This window comes from Camelus bactrianus, chromosome 12 (assembly GCF_048773025.1).
Source record: "Camelus bactrianus isolate YW-2024 breed Bactrian camel chromosome 12, ASM4877302v1, whole genome shotgun sequence".
NCBI lineage: Eukaryota > Metazoa > Chordata > Mammalia > Artiodactyla > Camelidae > Camelus > Camelus bactrianus.
The window spans coordinates 23,318,620-23,342,399 of NC_133550.1; the positions used below are offsets into that span (position 1 = coordinate 23,318,620).

General features: G+C 60.7%; 1 protein-coding gene across 1 annotated transcript in view; it reads right to left on the reverse strand.

The window, feature by feature from the left end:
• MUC19 (mucin 19, oligomeric) overlaps positions 1 to 23,780 on the reverse strand; it is a 102,540-nt gene that overhangs the window by 18,727 nt on the left and 60,033 nt on the right. The window contains exons 58-93 of the mRNA XM_074375911.1: positions 23,272 to 23,339; positions 22,592 to 22,799; positions 21,886 to 21,953; positions 21,206 to 21,413; positions 20,500 to 20,567; positions 19,820 to 20,027; positions 19,114 to 19,181; positions 18,434 to 18,641; positions 17,728 to 17,795; positions 17,048 to 17,255; positions 16,342 to 16,409; positions 15,662 to 15,869; positions 14,956 to 15,023; positions 14,276 to 14,483; positions 13,570 to 13,637; positions 12,890 to 13,097; positions 12,184 to 12,251; positions 11,504 to 11,711; positions 10,798 to 10,865; positions 10,118 to 10,325; positions 9,412 to 9,479; positions 8,732 to 8,939; positions 8,026 to 8,093; positions 7,346 to 7,553; positions 6,681 to 7,146; positions 5,650 to 5,700; positions 5,006 to 5,050; positions 4,692 to 4,745; positions 4,490 to 4,543; positions 3,955 to 4,008; positions 3,801 to 3,854; positions 2,565 to 2,618; positions 2,390 to 2,434; positions 1,844 to 1,891; positions 1,553 to 1,606; positions 474 to 527 (exon numbers count right to left, since the gene is read on the reverse strand). Coding sequence (XP_074232012.1) covers positions 474 to 527; positions 1,553 to 1,606; positions 1,844 to 1,891; positions 2,390 to 2,434; positions 2,565 to 2,618; positions 3,801 to 3,854; positions 3,955 to 4,008; positions 4,490 to 4,543; positions 4,692 to 4,745; positions 5,006 to 5,050; positions 5,650 to 5,700; positions 6,681 to 7,146; positions 7,346 to 7,553; positions 8,026 to 8,093; positions 8,732 to 8,939; positions 9,412 to 9,479; positions 10,118 to 10,325; positions 10,798 to 10,865; positions 11,504 to 11,711; positions 12,184 to 12,251; positions 12,890 to 13,097; positions 13,570 to 13,637; positions 14,276 to 14,483; positions 14,956 to 15,023; positions 15,662 to 15,869; positions 16,342 to 16,409; positions 17,048 to 17,255; positions 17,728 to 17,795; positions 18,434 to 18,641; positions 19,114 to 19,181; positions 19,820 to 20,027; positions 20,500 to 20,567; positions 21,206 to 21,413; positions 21,886 to 21,953; positions 22,592 to 22,799; positions 23,272 to 23,339 — 4,345 coding nt within the window. The remainder of the gene's footprint in view (positions 1 to 473; positions 528 to 1,552; positions 1,607 to 1,843; positions 1,892 to 2,389; positions 2,435 to 2,564; positions 2,619 to 3,800; positions 3,855 to 3,954; positions 4,009 to 4,489; positions 4,544 to 4,691; positions 4,746 to 5,005; positions 5,051 to 5,649; positions 5,701 to 6,680; positions 7,147 to 7,345; positions 7,554 to 8,025; positions 8,094 to 8,731; positions 8,940 to 9,411; positions 9,480 to 10,117; positions 10,326 to 10,797; positions 10,866 to 11,503; positions 11,712 to 12,183; positions 12,252 to 12,889; positions 13,098 to 13,569; positions 13,638 to 14,275; positions 14,484 to 14,955; positions 15,024 to 15,661; positions 15,870 to 16,341; positions 16,410 to 17,047; positions 17,256 to 17,727; positions 17,796 to 18,433; positions 18,642 to 19,113; positions 19,182 to 19,819; positions 20,028 to 20,499; positions 20,568 to 21,205; positions 21,414 to 21,885; positions 21,954 to 22,591; positions 22,800 to 23,271; positions 23,340 to 23,780) is intronic.

Consider the following 23,780-nt stretch of genomic DNA (forward strand, 5'->3'; position numbering starts at 1 on the left):
GGTACCGACCATCTTCATAGTCAAAACTATGGCATAATTACAGTCGACCCTCTGTATCCACAATTCCTCCATATCCATGGTTCTACATCCATGAATTCAGTCAACCATAGATTGTGTGGTACCAGTAATATTTACTATTGAAAAAAAAATTCCCATAAAAATGGGCCCGTGCAGTTCAAACCCAGATTGTTCAAGGGTCAACTGTAATTTATCAACCAAAAGTCACACAGACATCTTCCCCCACTCCCAGTAATTCTCATCTATTTTCCACCCCACTGCAGAAGTTTTAATGACTCCAGTGGAAGTTGTGGCTTCTGGAAATTTAAAAAAAAAAAAGGAAACAGATAAAGGTTGGGGATTTAGGAAGAAGGAAAAATAGACTGTGATGCTTTTACATGAGAAGATCAGTGTGAAAGGCATTTATGACACCTTATTTCCAGAAAAGATGCTTTCTTGCCAGCTTATTAAGCTACCTGTTTTGGAACTTCCAGGTGCAACAGTTGTACCTAAGGCAATAACCATGGTACCTGAAATGAGAAGGACATGGGATTATCACAGAGAATCTTCCACATCAAAGCAATCTGAGTAGAAAGTCAATGCATAAAAGAAAATATTTTCAGGGTCGTATCATTCAGTGTTCTGTTGTGCACAGACAGCTCCCAGAGGCACATTCACAGACTGTTTTGTCCAGATGAGCGCCCCACGAGTGTGCCCTTTCATCAAGCCTGTCTGCTCCTAGACTGAATCATGTGTTTTTTCTCATGTATCAATTATTCCATTAGTTCAACAAATATTTATTAAGCACTGTTGAGTGCTAGAGATTCGTTAGTGAATAAAACAAATGAAGACTTTTTGATTCAAGAAGCCTAGCAACACAAAATCTTCGACTGAGAACAGAGGAAAATTTCACATTTATCTGTCTTACTTTCAGTGACTTGATGGTCTGATGTTTCAGAGGTAGCTCCCAATGGTTAAAAGTAGGAAAAAGATTCTGCATACATTATGATCTTTAATCATTCATGGAGGCAAGCAACCATTAAGCAATTTAGAATCTAAAGCTCAAGATAAAGAGCCACATGGGAGGCGAAAAAATTTCTAAGTTCATTTCAGTCATCTTCTTACATGAGATAGAACCTTCCGGGACAGTGTTAACGCCTGCTGATTCTTCAGTAACACCTATACCACCCAGAGGGTTAATCTTCCAGGGAATGACGACTCCTACCACCCTCTTCAAAAACCCACACCACAAGGCCAGGCATGGGAAACAGGCTGGTCCAGAAACCAGTTGTGGGTGTGAATCAACAGCGTGCTTGGCCCCACCCTTCTCTACAAGCTCTCTGATCCAGAGGCAAGCTCATGGCAGTTCTCAGTGGCAGTGCTAACATCTGGAAATCCTAGTCTTCACTGATCTCATCACAGTGACGCTGAGGCTTTCTAAGGAAATTTTAGCCTCTGGAAAAAGGAAGTGAGGAAAGTGGAAAGTATTTTGGGGGTACATATTCCCCCTTGAAGTTAGACAAGGGGGCGACTGCCTTTATACATATTCCATTACCAGTGCTGGAACTTGAAGATGCAATAGTTGGGTTGGAGACTACCCCACTGGTACCTGAAATCACAAGGGGAAAAGGGTTACATGTCATTTCATTTACATTAAAAGAAGGGCTAAGAAGAAAATCGTTGTTTCTTTTAAGCCATTGAAGGCCTATTCTAGGGTTCCTCCCATGTATTTGCATAACTACATTTCTTTCCAAAAAAAAAGTAACACCCTGTCTTCACAATAGAAGTTTCCTTACTCTGAATATTGGTAAATATCAGGGAGATCTTTATGTTTTCTCTTGCTTACCTGTTTGGATGCTAGAGACCTGGCTCCCTGGTACAGTGGCCTGGGCTCCTGAAGATGAGTTGAAAGAGAAAGAGAGAGTTTAGAGGGGGGAGAGAGAGATCGGGGGTGGGGGGAGGGAGAATATGCTGCTGTATATAACTCAATGATTTGGGTAAAACAGTAATATTCTGGAACTCAGAGGCTCAGACAAAGATTTCCATAGAGCAGAAATCACTCTGCACTCTACATTTATTTCAACCAATTTAAATTGCTAGAAGAAATTCACCAAAAAAGAAAAAAAGTGTGTGTGTGGGGGGGGTACTTTCTGGATTCCAGCTAATATACTGGTGATAGTTGATATACCAGTGGAGAAATCCCATCTCATCTTCAGACCTGAAGCAGTAAAGCTCAACTTGGATTTAATAGATTTTCAAAAATATTTTATCTCTCATAGAAAACCTATTTTGACTCACTTGCAATGTTCCTAAATTAAACACAAACATTCACAAGGAAAGCCTACAGAGTCCTAAACCCGATGACCCCAAATTATGGCCTCTTTATTCTCACCTGTTTGAGCTCCAGTTCTGGTTTCTTCTGTGGAAGTTGTAGCCTCTGAGGGAAGAAACAGGAGAATGATGAAGTCTGGGAATTTGGAATACTGGGAAGAGACATATTTTATTATAGAAGCCCTCAAAGGGAGAACTGAGATTAAATATGGGTCATTCCCTTCTTGTTAACTTACCTGTGTTAGAACCTCGAGATGTGATGGTTGTCCCAGACAGTTCCCTAGTGGTACCTAAAATGCAAAAAGTAAATGTAGCAACAGACTATTACCTCTCAGTTTGTCTTGGAATCATCAGTGTGGCCCTAAAGCAGCAGTACCCCTTTTCTGAAGACTCTCTATGAAAAATTGGAAAGTGAACAACTTTGCAGCATTTCATTTCCCAGGTCAGCCTTGGTGGATGTGTTGCCACTGGGGCTCCCTTTCACTACATAGCAAGAGGAAGCAGGTCTTAACATCACCCTTATCTGATTCACTTCCAGGAATGTGTCCATCTGGGATGCTAGAGGTGCTCACGTGAGGGAATAAAGTATGGCTTAATCTTTACAAGTAGTAATCTTTGATGTAACTTGGAACATCTTAATAATCAGTTGCCTTCACGAAGCTTTCTAGTGGGGGGGGATATAAAAATATATAATAAACACTATATTATGAGAGAGACGATAGAGTGGCAGACTGTGGGGTAAGATAAGCTGAGTAAGGAGGACTGTGTGAGGTTGGGATTTATGTAATATGCATGCATACCTTTTTTCAGGAAAAAAAAAATCTTTGTAACCAGAACACTGAGGACAGCCTGGCTGAGTGAGACATCTCAGGTCTTGGAATTCCCAAGATGAATAATTACCCAGGTTGGTATGGTACCATATTGTTGAAGGAGGTCTTGGAGAGGATTTGACAACAAGTTGACCCCAAAGCTGGACCCAGGCAATCAATGACTCCTTACCCCCACCGCTGACCTTGGAATGTACATTCTGACCACAGTTCCCATAGTGGGAGCCGTTTTCAAAGATGCAGCCTTGAGAGAGCAATGTATTGTTGAGACCATCAGGATGGTATATGTGACTGAACCCAGTTAAGGCCTCTACACAAACTTTTAAGATTCTGGCGGGCACATGCAGAGATCTACTCATCTTGTGGCCACCCAAGTCAAGCCTCAGTTGTAAGTTCCCTTGCTCATTAAACCCGCCACCCATGAATCTGGAGTGGTCCGTCTCTTTCTTCAGTCTCACCTTGCCCTTCCTGGATGGAGCTCAGTTTCAGATTTCACCCTGGAATCTCCTGAGTTTTTGAACCAACAAATATGACCACAGAGAAAATGTAGGTTTCTCCATCACAGGCCTTCCCATCCATCTGCTAATTGCAACAACCCAAACAGAGAAATGATACGAGACCCAGGCCTCAGGCTTAAAATCTCACCTCCTGGCAGTCCTCCCTGGGTGGTGCCACTGCCTCCTGGGGGAGTTTTGGCTTCTGAGAGAAGAAAAAAAGAGTAAAGACTGGGAGGTATGGACAGGGCATTCTGGGCTTCCATAGTCCACCCTACTGAGGGGCCACATTCAGGATTCCTGACCTGTGCTGGCACTTCCAGGTTCCAGACTTTTCCCAGAGATGCTCCCAGTTGTTCCTGAAATAAGAAGAGGATTGTGGTCAATTTGTCGCCCATCATGAAATGGGCATAAGCGCTTTTAAAAATCTATTTTTCCCATATACCAGTAAATTCATTTTTCTGGGCTTCCTAGTTTCAAGAGATTATCTATATATTTCCCATGAAACATTTCATTCCCTCAGCAAATTTACAGAGAAAGTCCTCCACCACTGAGAACCCCCTTTTAGAGTCTAGCTAGCGGAAAAAATATTTGGGGCCAAATCACCTGTATAACTAACAGAGAATGGGCTCCATGATTCCCTGATGAAAACTCATTAAAGCACAAGCAGGAAAAACTGAAGTGTCTGAACTGAATTTATTGATGTCAAATATGGAACAGTTGCTAAAATTTTGCCCAATATGCTGAATATGGAAATTCAAAGAGTTTCGATATATTTCAGACAAGACTTTTTATTGGGAAGATATTAAAATATACAATTAATGCCTTAAAAGTTCTCACCTGTGATTATTACAGCTCTTGTGGTTCCACTTTCTCCTACAGAAGTTGTAGCCTCTGAGAGGGGGGAAAATGGAATAGAGATGTTTGGAAACCATGTAAGGGCCATGGAATAGATATGGTAGTTTTCTGATACAGGATAACACTACACGAATCTCATCATAGATGGACCCATGGAAGATCCTCTGCTATTTTGTTTACTCACCTGTATTGGAACTGCCAGGGGCAACGGTTGTGCCAGGGATGACCCTAGTAGTGCCTGAAACACAAAGGGTCTGAAGTCAACCCAGTGACTTGTATTTGTCTCCTGAAGACCTGCCTCTAGAAGCAATGTTTATCTCTACTATATCATAAGACCCTTTCACTGCTTCCTGATGAGGGGAGGGTCATATGCCTTTCCTATAATCCATATCATTAAGAAAGCAATCAGAATGGTAATATTCCCAAGTTGAGGCAACTTTCCTAGACATCCCATTTATTCCAAGGCAGAGACACAAAGTGGCTTTCTCCCAGGTTTACCTGTCACACTCTCAGTTGCTTGGCCTTCTGGTCCTGCAGTGGTGCCTACCATGGGAAGGAAACCAGAAAAATATTTGAATGTGCCAAGGAAAATACTGAATATAATTATTGATTTATTTGAGCCAGAAAATCGTTATATGAGAGAGGTCTGTTCACAGTGTTTCTCTTCTTCTTGGGTGTGTAATATTCCTTGGTTGCCCCTGATATATCAGTGATGTGTATGTCATCACGGGAGAAACCCAACAGACAGATTATACACAAGCCCACCTTTAGAAAGTTACAGCTGTGAGGCTAGACTCTAGTATTTAAAGTTCTTCTATAACGTGTTAAACCTAAGGAAATCCTGAAAGCCAATGCAAACTACTCTGGAGATCACAGCTCCCAACAGGCAAGCCTATGGAGAGTCATAATTCATGGTAAACTCCAAAAGTGTGAGCAGCTCATTCTAACCAGGCCTAGAGCCAGTTTCAGGTATACCACTGCCTCCTATTAAAGTTGTGGGCTCTGAGGGAGTAAAATGATGAATGATTAGGTCTGAGAATTTGGGATATTAGGAAAAGAATTCTGCTGGTTTTTTTTTTCATAACAGGTCTACTAACTATTTTATGAGCTTAAATATCAAGATTTCCTTCCTGTTAACCTACCGGCATAGGAAATTCCAGATGCGGTTGACCTAGAGGATTCTCCTGAAGTACCTAAAGTAAGAAAAACACAGGGCTCAACACAGCATCAGGTCCCTGATGAATACAAAAGGAGCTATGGAACCTTGGACCACTGGAAGACCTTTCCTGAAGATCTTTGATTCTGGAGGAGATGAACGGTCAATTACTTCCCACAACTTCCTTTCCCAAACTACCTATTCCTCATTATTGCTACTGGAGTTCCCTTTCCATAGATCCCACTGAAAGTTGAAAGGGAACCTCATGCCACCCTCACTGTTTCACATACAGACCCTGTGTTCCCTGGTGTGACAGACTGACCTGAAGGATAAAAAAGACACATGATGCGTTCATCTTTCTAAAATATGACCAATTACTTGAGCTGCTTTGATACTCAAGGATTTAAAATAAACCTCCATGACTCAAACACCATGCTACGGTGAATTTATTTAGTCTATCCTACCTGGCTTGGAGGTCCATGAACTAGATCTAGCAGAGCAAACAAACTGAACCTTCGAAATAAGTATATATTTCATCATTTGATTAAGATTTCTGAAGAAATTTTCTTTCGTGAACTATTGTTTTACGCCCTTGGATTGTCAGTGCAGAGAATATTCAAAGATCCCTCGCATAATGTAGCTTGCGTCCTAGTAGTTGGAGACTTGCTGTGAATGAAGAGCATAATAAGCAGGTAAAAGTGATAGATGTTACGAAGGGTGATGGGAATATGGCACACTGCATGAAAGAAATGGGGACTTGTAGGCATTGGCCGACCAGCAGAATGCCTTCACCACATATGGTAAAGATCTACCTCTGCAACCATAAGTAACAGGGCACCACATGAAGAGAACAGTGACCATGAAAACACAACAAACACAGGTTTGAGACTCTCACATTCAGCATACGTGGAGAGAACTCAGGACCCTTTCCATTCTCTAAATTTATGATAAGAAGTTAACGATTTTAAAACAAAAAAAGATGTATAAAAATATAAGACTGAGAAAAAAAAGGCTAACCTCTTGAAACATCTATTTCAGTAGTGACAATTTTTTCCTTGTTAGACGCTCCGCTCAGCCCGCCGGCTGAGACAGTGGTCCCCGCGGCTCCAGCTGGCACTCCCGCTGTCCCTGATACGACTCCAGAGGACGGCTGAGTGGCCCTCGAACCGACACCCGAGGCGCTCGTTGCTCCTGACCCTACGGCAGAGACTGGCGTTGTCCCAGCCGCTCCGGACGGTGAGCCACTTGTCCTCGCTCCTTCCTCACCTGCAGGTCCGCTTGTTCCCGACCCTGCAGCAACGGTGGTCGCTGCTCCTCCAGATGATGGGGCAGCTGCCCCCGAGCCTGTGACAGCTGGCGCAGCTGTCCCAGAGGCCCCCGCTCCACTGGTCCCGGTAGCAGCACCTGGCGACCCAGCGGTGGACGAGCCTCCCTCTCCCGGTCCTGTGGCCCGTGATTCTCCTCCAGCGGCTGGTCCAGTGGTCCCTGCGCCTGCCACGGAGACCCGAGTCGTTGCTGGCAGTCCAGCTGATGACACCGTTGCCCCTGGTACTGCAGACGACGCTCCCGTCCTCCCTGGTACGCCGGACGATGCTTCAGTGGCCCGGGAGCCTGCGCCGGGGACTCCAGCTGTTCCTGTCACTTCACCTCCTGCTCCGGTGGTTCCTACCGCTTCAGCGGACGTTCCTCCCGGTGCCCCGGATGCCGCTGCAGGCGACGGTCCGCTTGTGCCTGAGCCTAAAGCGGAGGCGCTGGTCGCTCCGCTCAGCCCGCCGGCTGAGACAGTGGTCCCCGCGGCTCCAGCTGGCACTCCCGCTGTCCCTGATACGACTCCAGAGGACGGCTGAGTGGCCCTCGAACCGACACCCGAGGCGCTCGTTGCTCCTGACCCTACGGCAGAGACTGGCGTTGTCCCAGCCGCTCCGGACGGTGAGCCACTTGTCCTCGCTCCTTCCTCACCTGCAGGTCCGCTTGTTCCCGACCCTGCAGCAACGGTGGTCGCTGCTCCTCCAGATGATGGGGCAGCTGCCCCCGAGCCTGTGACAGCTGGCGCAGCTGTCCCAGAGGCCCCCGCTCCACTGGTCCCGGTAGCAGCACCTGGCGACCCAGCGGTGGACGAGCCTCCCTCTCCCGGTCCTGTGGCCCGTGATTCTCCTCCAGCGGCTGGTCCAGTGGTCCCTGCGCCTGCCACGGAGACCCGAGTCGTTGCTGGCAGTCCAGCTGATGACACCGTTGCCCCTGGTACTGCAGACGACGCTCCCGTCCTCCCTGGTACGCCGGACGATGCTTCAGTGGCCCGGGAGCCTGCGCCGGGGACTCCAGCTGTTCCTGTCACTTCACCTCCTGCTCCGGTGGTTCCTACCGCTTCAGCGGACGTTCCTCCCGGTGCCCCGGATGCCGCTGCAGGCGACGGTCCGCTTGTGCCTGAGCCTAAAGCGGAGGCGCTGGTCGCTCCGCTCAGCCCGCCGGCTGAGACAGTGGTCCCCGCGGCTCCAGCTGGCACTCCCGCTGTCCCTGATACGACTCCAGAGGACGGCTGAGTGGCCCTCGAACCGACACCCGAGGCGCTCGTTGCTCCTGACCCTACGGCAGAGACTGGCGTTGTCCCAGCCGCTCCGGACGGTGAGCCACTTGTCCTCGCTCCTTCCTCACCTGCAGGTCCGCTTGTTCCCGACCCTGCAGCAACGGTGGTCGCTGCTCCTCCAGATGATGGGGCAGCTGCCCCCGAGCCTGTGACAGCTGGCGCAGCTGTCCCAGAGGCCCCCGCTCCACTGGTCCCGGTAGCAGCACCTGGCGACCCAGCGGTGGACGAGCCTCCCTCTCCCGGTCCTGTGGCCCGTGATTCTCCTCCAGCGGCTGGTCCAGTGGTCCCTGCGCCTGCCACGGAGACCCGAGTCGTTGCTGGCAGTCCAGCTGATGACACCGTTGCCCCTGGTACTGCAGACGACGCTCCCGTCCTCCCTGGTACGCCGGACGATGCTTCAGTGGCCCGGGAGCCTGCGCCGGGGACTCCAGCTGTTCCTGTCACTTCACCTCCTGCTCCGGTGGTTCCTACCGCTTCAGCGGACGTTCCTCCCGGTGCCCCGGATGCCGCTGCAGGCGACGGTCCGCTTGTGCCTGAGCCTAAAGCGGAGGCGCTGGTCGCTCCGCTCAGCCCGCCGGCTGAGACAGTGGTCCCCGCGGCTCCAGCTGGCACTCCCGCTGTCCCTGATACGACTCCAGAGGACGGCTGAGTGGCCCTCGAACCGACACCCGAGGCGCTCGTTGCTCCTGACCCTACGGCAGAGACTGGCGTTGTCCCAGCCGCTCCGGACGGTGAGCCACTTGTCCTCGCTCCTTCCTCACCTGCAGGTCCGCTTGTTCCCGACCCTGCAGCAACGGTGGTCGCTGCTCCTCCAGATGATGGGGCAGCTGCCCCCGAGCCTGTGACAGCTGGCGCAGCTGTCCCAGAGGCCCCCGCTCCACTGGTCCCGGTAGCAGCACCTGGCGACCCAGCGGTGGACGAGCCTCCCTCTCCCGGTCCTGTGGCCCGTGATTCTCCTCCAGCGGCTGGTCCAGTGGTCCCTGCGCCTGCCACGGAGACCCGAGTCGTTGCTGGCAGTCCAGCTGATGACACCGTTGCCCCTGGTACTGCAGACGACGCTCCCGTCCTCCCTGGTACGCCGGACGATGCTTCAGTGGCCCGGGAGCCTGCGCCGGGGACTCCAGCTGTTCCTGTCACTTCACCTCCTGCTCCGGTGGTTCCTACCGCTTCAGCGGACGTTCCTCCCGGTGCCCCGGATGCCGCTGCAGGCGACGGTCCGCTTGTGCCTGAGCCTAAAGCGGAGGCGCTGGTCGCTCCGCTCAGCCCGCCGGCTGAGACAGTGGTCCCCGCGGCTCCAGCTGGCACTCCCGCTGTCCCTGATACGACTCCAGAGGACGGCTGAGTGGCCCTCGAACCGACACCCGAGGCGCTCGTTGCTCCTGACCCTACGGCAGAGACTGGCGTTGTCCCAGCCGCTCCGGACGGTGAGCCACTTGTCCTCGCTCCTTCCTCACCTGCAGGTCCGCTTGTTCCCGACCCTGCAGCAACGGTGGTCGCTGCTCCTCCAGATGATGGGGCAGCTGCCCCCGAGCCTGTGACAGCTGGCGCAGCTGTCCCAGAGGCCCCCGCTCCACTGGTCCCGGTAGCAGCACCTGGCGACCCAGCGGTGGACGAGCCTCCCTCTCCCGGTCCTGTGGCCCGTGATTCTCCTCCAGCGGCTGGTCCAGTGGTCCCTGCGCCTGCCACGGAGACCCGAGTCGTTGCTGGCAGTCCAGCTGATGACACCGTTGCCCCTGGTACTGCAGACGACGCTCCCGTCCTCCCTGGTACGCCGGACGATGCTTCAGTGGCCCGGGAGCCTGCGCCGGGGACTCCAGCTGTTCCTGTCACTTCACCTCCTGCTCCGGTGGTTCCTACCGCTTCAGCGGACGTTCCTCCCGGTGCCCCGGATGCCGCTGCAGGCGACGGTCCGCTTGTGCCTGAGCCTAAAGCGGAGGCGCTGGTCGCTCCGCTCAGCCCGCCGGCTGAGACAGTGGTCCCCGCGGCTCCAGCTGGCACTCCCGCTGTCCCTGATACGACTCCAGAGGACGGCTGAGTGGCCCTCGAACCGACACCCGAGGCGCTCGTTGCTCCTGACCCTACGGCAGAGACTGGCGTTGTCCCAGCCGCTCCGGACGGTGAGCCACTTGTCCTCGCTCCTTCCTCACCTGCAGGTCCGCTTGTTCCCGACCCTGCAGCAACGGTGGTCGCTGCTCCTCCAGATGATGGGGCAGCTGCCCCCGAGCCTGTGACAGCTGGCGCAGCTGTCCCAGAGGCCCCCGCTCCACTGGTCCCGGTAGCAGCACCTGGCGACCCAGCGGTGGACGAGCCTCCCTCTCCCGGTCCTGTGGCCCGTGATTCTCCTCCAGCGGCTGGTCCAGTGGTCCCTGCGCCTGCCACGGAGACCCGAGTCGTTGCTGGCAGTCCAGCTGATGACACCGTTGCCCCTGGTACTGCAGACGACGCTCCCGTCCTCCCTGGTACGCCGGACGATGCTTCAGTGGCCCGGGAGCCTGCGCCGGGGACTCCAGCTGTTCCTGTCACTTCACCTCCTGCTCCGGTGGTTCCTACCGCTTCAGCGGACGTTCCTCCCGGTGCCCCGGATGCCGCTGCAGGCGACGGTCCGCTTGTGCCTGAGCCTAAAGCGGAGGCGCTGGTCGCTCCGCTCAGCCCGCCGGCTGAGACAGTGGTCCCCGCGGCTCCAGCTGGCACTCCCGCTGTCCCTGATACGACTCCAGAGGACGGCTGAGTGGCCCTCGAACCGACACCCGAGGCGCTCGTTGCTCCTGACCCTACGGCAGAGACTGGCGTTGTCCCAGCCGCTCCGGACGGTGAGCCACTTGTCCTCGCTCCTTCCTCACCTGCAGGTCCGCTTGTTCCCGACCCTGCAGCAACGGTGGTCGCTGCTCCTCCAGATGATGGGGCAGCTGCCCCCGAGCCTGTGACAGCTGGCGCAGCTGTCCCAGAGGCCCCCGCTCCACTGGTCCCGGTAGCAGCACCTGGCGACCCAGCGGTGGACGAGCCTCCCTCTCCCGGTCCTGTGGCCCGTGATTCTCCTCCAGCGGCTGGTCCAGTGGTCCCTGCGCCTGCCACGGAGACCCGAGTCGTTGCTGGCAGTCCAGCTGATGACACCGTTGCCCCTGGTACTGCAGACGACGCTCCCGTCCTCCCTGGTACGCCGGACGATGCTTCAGTGGCCCGGGAGCCTGCGCCGGGGACTCCAGCTGTTCCTGTCACTTCACCTCCTGCTCCGGTGGTTCCTACCGCTTCAGCGGACGTTCCTCCCGGTGCCCCGGATGCCGCTGCAGGCGACGGTCCGCTTGTGCCTGAGCCTAAAGCGGAGGCGCTGGTCGCTCCGCTCAGCCCGCCGGCTGAGACAGTGGTCCCCGCGGCTCCAGCTGGCACTCCCGCTGTCCCTGATACGACTCCAGAGGACGGCTGAGTGGCCCTCGAACCGACACCCGAGGCGCTCGTTGCTCCTGACCCTACGGCAGAGACTGGCGTTGTCCCAGCCGCTCCGGACGGTGAGCCACTTGTCCTCGCTCCTTCCTCACCTGCAGGTCCGCTTGTTCCCGACCCTGCAGCAACGGTGGTCGCTGCTCCTCCAGATGATGGGGCAGCTGCCCCCGAGCCTGTGACAGCTGGCGCAGCTGTCCCAGAGGCCCCCGCTCCACTGGTCCCGGTAGCAGCACCTGGCGACCCAGCGGTGGACGAGCCTCCCTCTCCCGGTCCTGTGGCCCGTGATTCTCCTCCAGCGGCTGGTCCAGTGGTCCCTGCGCCTGCCACGGAGACCCGAGTCGTTGCTGGCAGTCCAGCTGATGACACCGTTGCCCCTGGTACTGCAGACGACGCTCCCGTCCTCCCTGGTACGCCGGACGATGCTTCAGTGGCCCGGGAGCCTGCGCCGGGGACTCCAGCTGTTCCTGTCACTTCACCTCCTGCTCCGGTGGTTCCTACCGCTTCAGCGGACGTTCCTCCCGGTGCCCCGGATGCCGCTGCAGGCGACGGTCCGCTTGTGCCTGAGCCTAAAGCGGAGGCGCTGGTCGCTCCGCTCAGCCCGCCGGCTGAGACAGTGGTCCCCGCGGCTCCAGCTGGCACTCCCGCTGTCCCTGATACGACTCCAGAGGACGGCTGAGTGGCCCTCGAACCGACACCCGAGGCGCTCGTTGCTCCTGACCCTACGGCAGAGACTGGCGTTGTCCCAGCCGCTCCGGACGGTGAGCCACTTGTCCTCGCTCCTTCCTCACCTGCAGGTCCGCTTGTTCCCGACCCTGCAGCAACGGTGGTCGCTGCTCCTCCAGATGATGGGGCAGCTGCCCCCGAGCCTGTGACAGCTGGCGCAGCTGTCCCAGAGGCCCCCGCTCCACTGGTCCCGGTAGCAGCACCTGGCGACCCAGCGGTGGACGAGCCTCCCTCTCCCGGTCCTGTGGCCCGTGATTCTCCTCCAGCGGCTGGTCCAGTGGTCCCTGCGCCTGCCACGGAGACCCGAGTCGTTGCTGGCAGTCCAGCTGATGACACCGTTGCCCCTGGTACTGCAGACGACGCTCCCGTCCTCCCTGGTACGCCGGACGATGCTTCAGTGGCCCGGGAGCCTGCGCCGGGGACTCCAGCTGTTCCTGTCACTTCACCTCCTGCTCCGGTGGTTCCTACCGCTTCAGCGGACGTTCCTCCCGGTGCCCCGGATGCCGCTGCAGGCGACGGTCCGCTTGTGCCTGAGCCTAAAGCGGAGGCGCTGGTCGCTCCGCTCAGCCCGCCGGCTGAGACAGTGGTCCCCGCGGCTCCAGCTGGCACTCCCGCTGTCCCTGATACGACTCCAGAGGACGGCTGAGTGGCCCTCGAACCGACACCCGAGGCGCTCGTTGCTCCTGACCCTACGGCAGAGACTGGCGTTGTCCCAGCCGCTCCGGACGGTGAGCCACTTGTCCTCGCTCCTTCCTCACCTGCAGGTCCGCTTGTTCCCGACCCTGCAGCAACGGTGGTCGCTGCTCCTCCAGATGATGGGGCAGCTGCCCCCGAGCCTGTGACAGCTGGCGCAGCTGTCCCAGAGGCCCCCGCTCCACTGGTCCCGGTAGCAGCACCTGGCGACCCAGCGGTGGACGAGCCTCCCTCTCCCGGTCCTGTGGCCCGTGATTCTCCTCCAGCGGCTGGTCCAGTGGTCCCTGCGCCTGCCACGGAGACCCGAGTCGTTGCTGGCAGTCCAGCTGATGACACCGTTGCCCCTGGTACTGCAGACGACGCTCCCGTCCTCCCTGGTACGCCGGACGATGCTTCAGTGGCCCGGGAGCCTGCGCCGGGGACTCCAGCTGTTCCTGTCACTTCACCTCCTGCTCCGGTGGTTCCTACCGCTTCAGCGGACGTTCCTCCCGGTGCCCCGGATGCCGCTGCAGGCGACGGTCCGCTTGTGCCTGAGCCTAAAGCGGAGGCGCTGGTCGCTCCGCTCAGCCCGCCGGCTGAGACAGTGGTCCCCGCGGCTCCAGCTGGCACTCCCGCTGTCCCTGATACGACTCCAGAGGACGGCTGAGTGGCCCTCGAACCGACACCCGAGGCGCTCGTTGCTCCTGACCCTACGGCAGAGACTGGCGTTGTCCCAGCCGCTCCGGACGGTGAGCCACTTGTCCTCGCTCCTTCCTCACCTGCAGGTCCGCTTGTTCCCGACCCTGCAGCAACGGTGGTCGCTGCTCCTCCAGATGATGGGGCAGCTGCCCCCGAGCCTGTGACAGCTGGCGCAGCTGTCCCAGAGGCCCCCGCTCCACTGGTCCCGGTAGCAGCACCTGGCGACCCAGCGGTGGACGAGCCTCCCTCTCCCGGTCCTGTGGCCCGTGATTCTCCTCCAGCGGCTGGTCCAGTGGTCCCTGCGCCTGCCACGGAGACCCGAGTCGTTGCTGGCAGTCCAGCTGATGACACCGTTGCCCCTGGTACTGCAGACGACGCTCCCGTCCTCCCTGGTACGCCGGACGATGCTTCAGTGGCCCGGGAGCCTGCGCCGGGGACTCCAGCTGTTCCTGTCACTTCACCTCCTGCTCCGGTGGTTCCTACCGCTTCAGCGGACGTTCCTCCCGGTGCCCCGGATGCCGCTGCAGGCGACGGTCCGCTTGTGCCTGAGCCTAAAGCGGAGGCGCTGGTCGCTCCGCTCAGCCCGCCGGCTGAGACAGTGGTCCCCGCGGCTCCAGCTGGCACTCCCGCTGTCCCTGATACGACTCCAGAGGACGGCTGAGTGGCCCTCGAACCGACACCCGAGGCGCTCGTTGCTCCTGACCCTACGGCAGAGACTGGCGTTGTCCCAGCCGCTCCGGACGGTGAGCCACTTGTCCTCGCTCCTTCCTCACCTGCAGGTCCGCTTGTTCCCGACCCTGCAGCAACGGTGGTCGCTGCTCCTCCAGATGATGGGGCAGCTGCCCCCGAGCCTGTGACAGCTGGCGCAGCTGTCCCAGAGGCCCCCGCTCCACTGGTCCCGGTAGCAGCACCTGGCGACCCAGCGGTGGACGAGCCTCCCTCTCCCGGTCCTGTGGCCCGTGATTCTCCTCCAGCGGCTGGTCCAGTGGTCCCTGCGCCTGCCACGGAGACCCGAGTCGTTGCTGGCAGTCCAGCTGATGACACCGTTGCCCCTGGTACTGCAGACGACGCTCCCGTCCTCCCTGGTACGCCGGACGATGCTTCAGTGGCCCGGGAGCCTGCGCCGGGGACTCCAGCTGTTCCTGTCACTTCACCTCCTGCTCCGGTGGTTCCTACCGCTTCAGCGGACGTTCCTCCCGGTGCCCCGGATGCCGCTGCAGGCGACGGTCCGCTTGTGCCTGAGCCTAAAGCGGAGGCGCTGGTCGCTCCGCTCAGCCCGCCGGCTGAGACAGTGGTCCCCGCGGCTCCAGCTGGCACTCCCGCTGTCCCTGATACGACTCCAGAGGACGGCTGAGTGGCCCTCGAACCGACACCCGAGGCGCTCGTTGCTCCTGACCCTACGGCAGAGACTGGCGTTGTCCCAGCCGCTCCGGACGGTGAGCCACTTGTCCTCGCTCCTTCCTCACCTGCAGGTCCGCTTGTTCCCGACCCTGCAGCAACGGTGGTCGCTGCTCCTCCAGATGATGGGGCAGCTGCCCCCGAGCCTGTGACAGCTGGCGCAGCTGTCCCAGAGGCCCCCGCTCCACTGGTCCCGGTAGCAGCACCTGGCGACCCAGCGGTGGACGAGCCTCCCTCTCCCGGTCCTGTGGCCCGTGATTCTCCTCCAGCGGCTGGTCCAGTGGTCCCTGCGCCTGCCACGGAGACCCGAGTCGTTGCTGGCAGTCCAGCTGATGACACCGTTGCCCCTGGTACTGCAGACGACGCTCCCGTCCTCCCTGGTACGCCGGACGATGCTTCAGTGGCCCGGGAGCCTGCGCCGGGGACTCCAGCTGTTCCTGTCACTTCACCTCCTGCTCCGGTGGTTCCTACCGCTTCAGCGGACGTTCCTCCCGGTGCCCCGGATGCCGCTGCAGGCGACGGTCCGCTTGTGCCTGAGCCTAAAGCGGAGGCGCTGGTCGCTCCGCTCAGCCCGCCGGCTGAGACAGTGGTCCCCGCGGCTCCAGCTGGCACTCCCGCTGTCCCTGATACGACTCCAGAGGACGGCTGAGTGGCCCTCGAACCGACACCCGAGGCGCTCGTTGCTCCTGACCCTACGGCAGAGACTGGCGTTGTCCCAGCCGCTCCGGACGGTGAGCCACTTGTCCTCGCTCCTTCCTCACCTGCAGGTCCGCTTGTTCCCGACCCTGCAGCAACGGTGGTCGCTGCTCCTCCAGATGATGGGGCAGCTGCCCCCGAGCCTGTGACAGCTGGCGCAGCTGTCCCAGAGGCCCCCGCTCCACTGGTCCCGGTAGCAGCACCTGGCGACCCAGCGGTGGACGAGCCTCCCTCTCCCGGTCCTGTGGCCCGTGATTCTCCTCCAGCGGCTGGTCCAGTGGTCCCTGCGCCTGCCACGGAGACCCGAGTCGTTGCTGGCAGTCCAGCTGATGACACCGTTGCCCCTGGTACTGCAGACGACGCTCCCGTCCTCCCTGGTACGCCGGACGATGCTTCAGTGGCCCGGGAGCCTGCGCCGGGGACTCCAGCTGTTCCTGTCACTTCACCTCCTGCTCCGGTGGTTCCTACCGCTTCAGCGGACGTTCCTCCCGGTGCCCCGGATGCCGCTGCAGGCGACGGTCCGCTTGTGCCTGAGCCTAAAGCGGAGGCGCTGGTCGCTCCGCTCAGCCCGCCGGCTGAGACAGTGGTCCCCGCGGCTCCAGCTGGCACTCCCGCTGTCCCTGATACGACTCCAGAGGACGGCTGAGTGGCCCTCGAACCGACACCCGAGGCGCTCGTTGCTCCTGACCCTACGGCAGAGACTGGCGTTGTCCCAGCCGCTCCGGACGGTGAGCCACTTGTCCTCGCTCCTTCCTCACCTGCAGGTCCGCTTGTTCCCGACCCTGCAGCAACGGTGGTCGCTGCTCCTCCAGATGATGGGGCAGCTGCCCCCGAGCCTGTGACAGCTGGCGCAGCTGTCCCAGAGGCCCCCGCTCCACTGGTCCCGGTAGCAGCACCTGGCGACCCAGCGGTGGACGAGCCTCCCTCTCCCGGTCCTGTGGCCCGTGATTCTCCTCCAGCGGCTGGTCCAGTGGTCCCTGCGCCTGCCACGGAGACCCGAGTCGTTGCTGGCAGTCCAGCTGATGACACCGTTGCCCCTGGTACTGCAGACGACGCTCCCGTCCTCCCTGGTACGCCGGACGATGCTTCAGTGGCCCGGGAGCCTGCGCCGGGGACTCCAGCTGTTCCTGTCACTTCACCTCCTGCTCCGGTGGTTCCTACCGCTTCAGCGGACGTTCCTCCCGGTGCCCCGGATGCCGCTGCAGGCGACGGTCCGCTTGTGCCTGAGCCTAAAGCGGAGGCGCTGGTCGCTCCGCTCAGCCCGCCGGCTGAGACAGTGGTCCCCGCGGCTCCAGCTGGCACTCCCGCTGTCCCTGATACGACTCCAGAGGACGGCTGAGTGGCCCTCGAACCGACACCCGAGGCGCTCGTTGCTCCTGACCCTACGGCAGAGACTGGCGTTGTCCCAGCCGCTCCGGACGGTGAGCCACTTGTCCTCGCTCCTTCCTCACCTGCAGGTCCGCTTGTTCCCGACCCTGCAGCAACGGTGGTCGCTGCTCCTCCAGATGATGGGGCAGCTGCCCCCGAGCCTGTGACAGCTGGCGCAGCTGTCCCAGAGGCCCCCGCTCCACTGGTCCCGGTAGCAGCACCTGGCGACCCAGCGGTGGACGAGCCTCCCTCTCCCGGTCCTGTGGCCCGTGATTCTCCTCCAGCGGCTGGTCCAGTGGTCCCTGCGCCTGCCACGGAGACCCGAGTCGTTGCTGGCAGTCCAGCTGATGACACCGTTGCCCCTGGTACTGCAGACGACGCTCCCGTCCTCCCTGGTACGCCGGACGATGCTTCAGTGGCCCGGGAGCCTGCGCCGGGGACTCCAGCTGTTCCTGTCACTTCACCTCCTGCTCCGGTGGTTCCTACCGCTTCAGCGGACGTTCCTCCCGGTGCCCCGGATGCCGCTGCAGGCGACGGTCCGCTTGTGCCTGAGCCTAAAGCGGAGGCGCTGGTCGCTCCGCTCAGCCCGCCGGCTGAGACAGTGGTCCCCGCGGCTCCAGCTGGCACTCCCGCTGTCCCTGATACGACTCCAGAGGACGGCTGAGTGGCCCTCGAACCGACACCCGAGGCGCTCGTTGCTCCTGACCCTACGGCAGAGACTGGCGTTGTCCCAGCCGCTCCGGACGGTGAGCCACTTGTCCTCGCTCCTTCCTCACCTGCAGGTCCGCTTGTTCCCGACCCTGCAGCAACGGTGGTCGCTGCTCCTCCAGATGATGGGGCAGCTGCCCCCGAGCCTGTGACAGCTGGCGCAGCTGTCCCAGAGGCCCCCGCTCCACTGGTCCCGGTAGCAGCACCTGGCGACCCAGCGGTGGACGAGCCTCCCTCTCCCGGTCCTGTGGCCCGTGATTCTCCTCCAGCGGCTGGTCCAGTGGTCCCTGCGCCTGCCACGGAGACCCGAGTCGTTGCTGGCAGTCCAGCTGATGACACCGTTGCCCCTGGTACTGCAGACGACGCTCCCGTCCTCCCTGGTACGCCGGACGATGCTTCAGTGGCCCGGGAGCCTGCGCCGGGGACTCCAGCTGTTCCTGTCACTTCACCTCCTGCTCCGGTGGTTCCTACCGCTTCAGCGGACGTTCCTCCCGGTGCCCCGGATGCCGCTGCAGGCGACAGTCCGCTTGTGCCTGAGCCTAAAGCGGAGGCGCTGGTCGCTCCGCTCAGCCCGCCGGCTGAGACAGTGGTCCCCGCGGCTCCAGCTGGCACTCCCGCTGTCCCTGATACGACTCCAGAGGACGGCTGAGTGGCCCTCGAACCGACACCCGAGGCGCTCGTTGCTCCTGACCCTACGGCAGAGACTGGCGTTGTCCCAGCCGCTCCGGACGGTGAGCCACTTGTCCTCGCTCCTTCCTCACCTGCAGGTCCGCTTGTTCCCGACCCTGCAGCAACGGTGGTCGCTGCTCCTCCAGATGATGGGGCAGCTGCCCCCGAGCCTGTGACAGCTGGCGCAGCTGTCCCAGAGGCCCCCGCTCCACTGGTCCCGGTAGCAGCACCTGGCGACCCAGCGGTGGACGAGCCTCCCTCTCCCGGTCCTGTGGCCCGTGATTCTCCTCCAGCGGCTGGTCCAGTGGTCCCTGCGCCTGCCACGGAGACCCGAGTCGTTGCTGGCAGTCCAGCTGATGACACCGTTGCCCCTGGTACTGCAGACGACGCTCCCGTCCTCCCTGGTACGCCGGACGATGCTTCAGTGGCCCGGGAGCCTGCGCCGGGGACTCCAGCTGTTCCTGTCACTTCACCTCCTGCTCCGGTGGTTCCTACCGCTTCAGCGGACGTTCCTCCCGGTGCCCCGGATGCCGCTGCAGGCGACGGTCCGCTTGTGCCTGAGCCTAAAGCGGAGGCGCTGGTCGCTCCGCTCAGCCCGCCGGCTGAGACAGTGGTCCCCGCGGCTCCAGCTGGCACTCCCGCTGTCCCTGATACGACTCCAGAGGACGGCTGAGTGGCCCTCGAACCGACACCCGAGGCGCTCGTTGCTCCTGACCCTACGGCAGAGACTGGCGTTGTCCCAGCCGCTCCGGACGGTGAGCCACTTGTCCTCGCTCCTTCCTCACCTGCAGGTCCGCTTGTTCCCGACCCTGCAGCAACGGTGGTCGCTGCTCCTCCAGATGATGGGGCAGCTGCCCCCGAGCCTGTGACAGCTGGCGCAGCTGTCCCAGAGGCCCCCGCTCCACTGGTCCCGGTAGCAGCACCTGGCGACCCAGCGGTGGACGAGCCTCCCTCTCCCGGTCCTGTGGCCCGTGATTCTCCTCCAGCGGCTGGTCCAGTGGTCCCTGCGCCTGCCACGGAGACCCGAGTCGTTGCTGGCAGTCCAGCTGATGACACCGTTGCCCCTGGTACTGCAGACGACGCTCCCGTCCTCCCTGGTACGCCGGACGATGCTTCAGTGGCCCGGGAGCCTGCGCCGGGGACTCCAGCTGTTCCTGTCACTTCACCTCCTGCTCCGGTGGTTCCTACCGCTTCAGCGGACGTTCCTCCCGGTGCCCCGGATGCCGCTGCAGGCGACAGTCCGCTTGTGCCTGAGCCTAAAGCGGAGGCGCTGGTCGCTCCGCTCAGCCCGCCGGCTGAGACAGTGGTCCCCGCGGCTCCAGCTGGCACTCCCGCTGTCCCTGATACGACTCCAGAGGACGGCTGAGTGGCCCTCGAACCGACACCCGAGGCGCTCGTTGCTCCTGACCCTACGGCAGAGACTGGCGTTGTCCCAGCCGCTCCGGACGGTGAGCCACTTGTCCTCGCTCCTTCCTCACCTGCAGGTCCGCTTGTTCCCGACCCTGCAGCAACGGTGGTCGCTGCTCCTCCAGATGATGGGGCAGCTGCCCCCGAGCCTGTGACAGCTGGCGCAGCTGTCCCAGAGGCCCCCGCTCCACTGGTCCCGGTAGCAGCACCTGGCGACCCAGCGGTGGACGAGCCTCCCTCTCCCGGTCCTGTGGCCCGTGATTCTCCTCCAGCGGCTGGTCCAGTGGTCCCTGCGCCTGCCACGGAGACCCGAGTCGTTGCTGGCAGTCCAGCTGATGACACCGTTGCCCCTGGTACTGCAGACGACGCTCCCGTCCTCCCTGGTACGCCGGACGATGCTTCAGTGGCCCGGGAGCCTGCGCCGGGGACTCCAGCTGTTCCTGTCACTTCACCTCCTGCTCCGGTGGTTCCTACCGCTTCAGCGGACGTTCCTCCCGGTGCCCCGGATGCCGCTGCAGGCGACGGTCCGCTTGTGCCTGAGCCTAAAGCGGAGGCGCTGGTCGCTCCGCTCAGCCCGCCGGCTGAGACAGTGGTCCCCGCGGCTCCAGCTGGCACTCCCGCTGTCCCTGATACGACTCCAGAGGACGGCTGAGTGGCCCTCGAACCGACACCCGAGGCGCTCGTTGCTCCTGACCCTACGGCAGAGACTGGCGTTGTCCCAGCCGCTCCGGACGGTGAGCCACTTGTCCTCGCTCCTTCCTCACCTGCAGGTCCGCTTGTTCCCGACCCTGCAGCAACGGTGGTCGCTGCTCCTCCAGATGATGGGGCAGCTGCCCCCGAGCCTGTGACAGCTGGCGCAGCTGTCCCAGAGGCCCCCGCTCCACTGGTCCCGGTAGCAGCACCTGGCGACCCAGCGGTGGACGAGCCTCCCTCTCCCGGTCCTGTGGCCCGTGATTCTCCTCCAGCGGCTGGTCCAGTGGTCCCTGCGCCTGCCACGGAGACCCGAGTCGTTGCTGGCAGTCCAGCTGATGACACCGTTGCCCCTGGTACTGCAGACGACGCTCCCGTCCTCCCTGGTACGCCGGACGATGCTTCAGTGGCCCGGGAGCCTGCGCCGGGGACTCCAGCTGTTCCTGTCACTTCACCTCCTGCTCCGGTGGTTCCTACCGCTTCAGCGGACGTTCCTCCCGGTGCCCCGGATGCCGCTGCAGGCGACGGTCCGCTTGTGCCTGAGCCTAAAGCGGAGGCGCTGGTCGCTCCGCTCAGCCCGCCGGCTGAGACAGTGGTCCCCGCGGCTCCAGCTGGCACTCCCGCTGTCCCTGATACGACTCCAGAGGACGGCTGAGTGGCCCTCGAACCGACACCCGAGGCGCTCGTTGCTCCTGACCCTACGGCAGAGACTGGCGTTGTCCCAGCCGCTCCGGACGGTGAGCCACTTGTCCTCGCTCCTTCCTCACCTGCAGGTCCGCTTGTTCCCGACCCTGCAGCAACGGTGGTCGCTGCTCCTCCAGATGATGGGGCAGCTGCCCCCGAGCCTGTGACAGCTGGCGCAGCTGTCCCAGAGGCCCCCGCTCCACTGGTCCCGGTAGCAGCACCTGGCGACCCAGCGGTGGACGAGCCTCCCTCTCCCGGTCCTGTGGCCCGTGATTCTCCTCCAGCGGCTGGTCCAGTGGTCCCTGCGCCTGCCACGGAGACCCGAGTCGTTGCTGGCAGTCCAGCTGATGACACCGTTGCCCCTGGTACTGCAGACGACGCTCCCGTCCTCCCTGGTACGCCGGACGATGCTTCAGTGGCCCGGGAGCCTGCGCCGGGGACTCCAGCTGTTCCTGTCACTTCACCTCCTGCTCCGGTGGTTCCTACCGCTTCAGCGGACGTTCCTCCCGGTGCCCCGGATGCCGCTGCAGGCGACGGTCCGCTTGTGCCTGAGCCTAAAGCGGAGGCGCTGGTCGCTCCGCTCAGCCCGCCGGCTGAGACAGTGGTCCCCGCGGCTCCAGCTGGCACTCCCGCTGTCCCTGATACGACTCCAGAGGACGGCTGAGTGGCCCTCGAACCGACACCCGAGGCGCTCGTTGCTCCTGACCCTACGGCAGAGACTGGCGTTGTCCCAGCCGCTCCGGACGGTGAGCCACTTGTCCTCGCTCCTTCCTCACCTGCAGGTCCGCTTGTTCCCGACCCTGCAGCAACGGTGGTCGCTGCTCCTCCAGATGATGGGGCAGCTGCCCCCGAGCCTGTGACAGCTGGCGCAGCTGTCCCAGAGGCCCCCGCTCCACTGGTCCCGGTAGCAGCACCTGGCGACCCAGCGGTGGACGAGCCTCCCTCTCCCGGTCCTGTGGCCCGTGATTCTCCTCCAGCGGCTGGTCCAGTGGTCCCTGCGCCTGCCACGGAGACCCGAGTCGTTGCTGGCAGTCCAGCTGATGACACCGTTGCCCCTGGTACTGCAGACGACGCTCCCGTCCTCCCTGGTACGCCGGACGATGCTTCAGTGGCCCGGGAGCCTGCGCCGGGGACTCCAGCTGTTCCTGTCACTTCACCTCCTGCTCCGGTGGTTCCTACCGCTTCAGCGGACGTTCCTCCCGGTGCCCCGGATGCCGCTGCAGGCGACGGTCCGCTTGTGCCTGAGCCTAAAGCGGAGGCGCTGGTCGCTCCGCTCAGCCCGCCGGCTGAGACAGTGGTCCCCGCGGCTCCAGCTGGCACTCCCGCTGTCCCTGATACGACTCCAGAGGACGGCTGAGTGGCCCTCGAACCGACACCCGAGGCGCTCGTTGCTCCTGACCCTACGGCAGAGACTGGCGTTGTCCCAGCCGCTCCGGACGGTGAGCCACTTGTCCTCGCTCCTTCCTCACCTGCAGGTCCGCTTGTTCCCGACCCTGCAGCAACGGTGGTCGCTGCTCCTCCAGATGATGGGGCAGCTGCCCCCGAGCCTGTGACAGCTGGCGCAGCTGTCCCAGAGGCCCCCGCTCCACTGGTCCCGGTAGCAGCACCTGGCGACCCAGCGGTGGACGAGCCTCCCTCTCCCGGTCCTGTGGCCCGTGATTCTCCTCCAGCGGCTGGTCCAGTGGTCCCTGCGCCTGCCACGGAGACCCGAGTCGTTGCTGGCAGTCCAGCTGATGACACCGTTGCCCCTGGTACTGCAGACGACGCTCCCGTCCTCCCTGGTACGCCGGACGATGCTTCAGTGGCCCGGGAGCCTGCGCCGGGGACTCCAGCTGTTCCTGTCACTTCACCTCCTGCTCCGGTGGTTCCTACCGCTTCAGCGGACGTTCCTCCCGGTGCCCCGGATGCCGCTGCAGGCGACGGTCCGCTTGTGCCTGAGCCTAAAGCGGAGGCGCTGGTCGCTCCGCTCAGCCCGCCGGCTGAGACAGTGGTCCCCGCGGCTCCAGCTGGCACTCCCGCTGTCCCTGATACGACTCCAGAGGACGGCTGAGTGGCCCTCGAACCGACACCCGAGGCGCTCGTTGCTCCTGACCCTACGGCAGAGACTGGCGTTGTCCCAGCCGCTCCGGACGGTGAGCCACTTGTCCTCGCTCCTTCCTCACCTGCAGGTCCGCTTGTTCCCGACCCTGCAGCAACGGTGGTCGCTGCTCCTCCAGATGATGGGGCAGCTGCCCCCGAGCCTGTGACAGCTGGCGCAGCTGTCCCAGAGGCCCCCGCTCCACTGGTCCCGGTAGCAGCACCTGGCGACCCAGCGGTGGACGAGCCTCCCTCTCCCGGTCCTGTGGCCCGTGATTCTCCTCCAGCGGCTGGTCCAGTGGTCC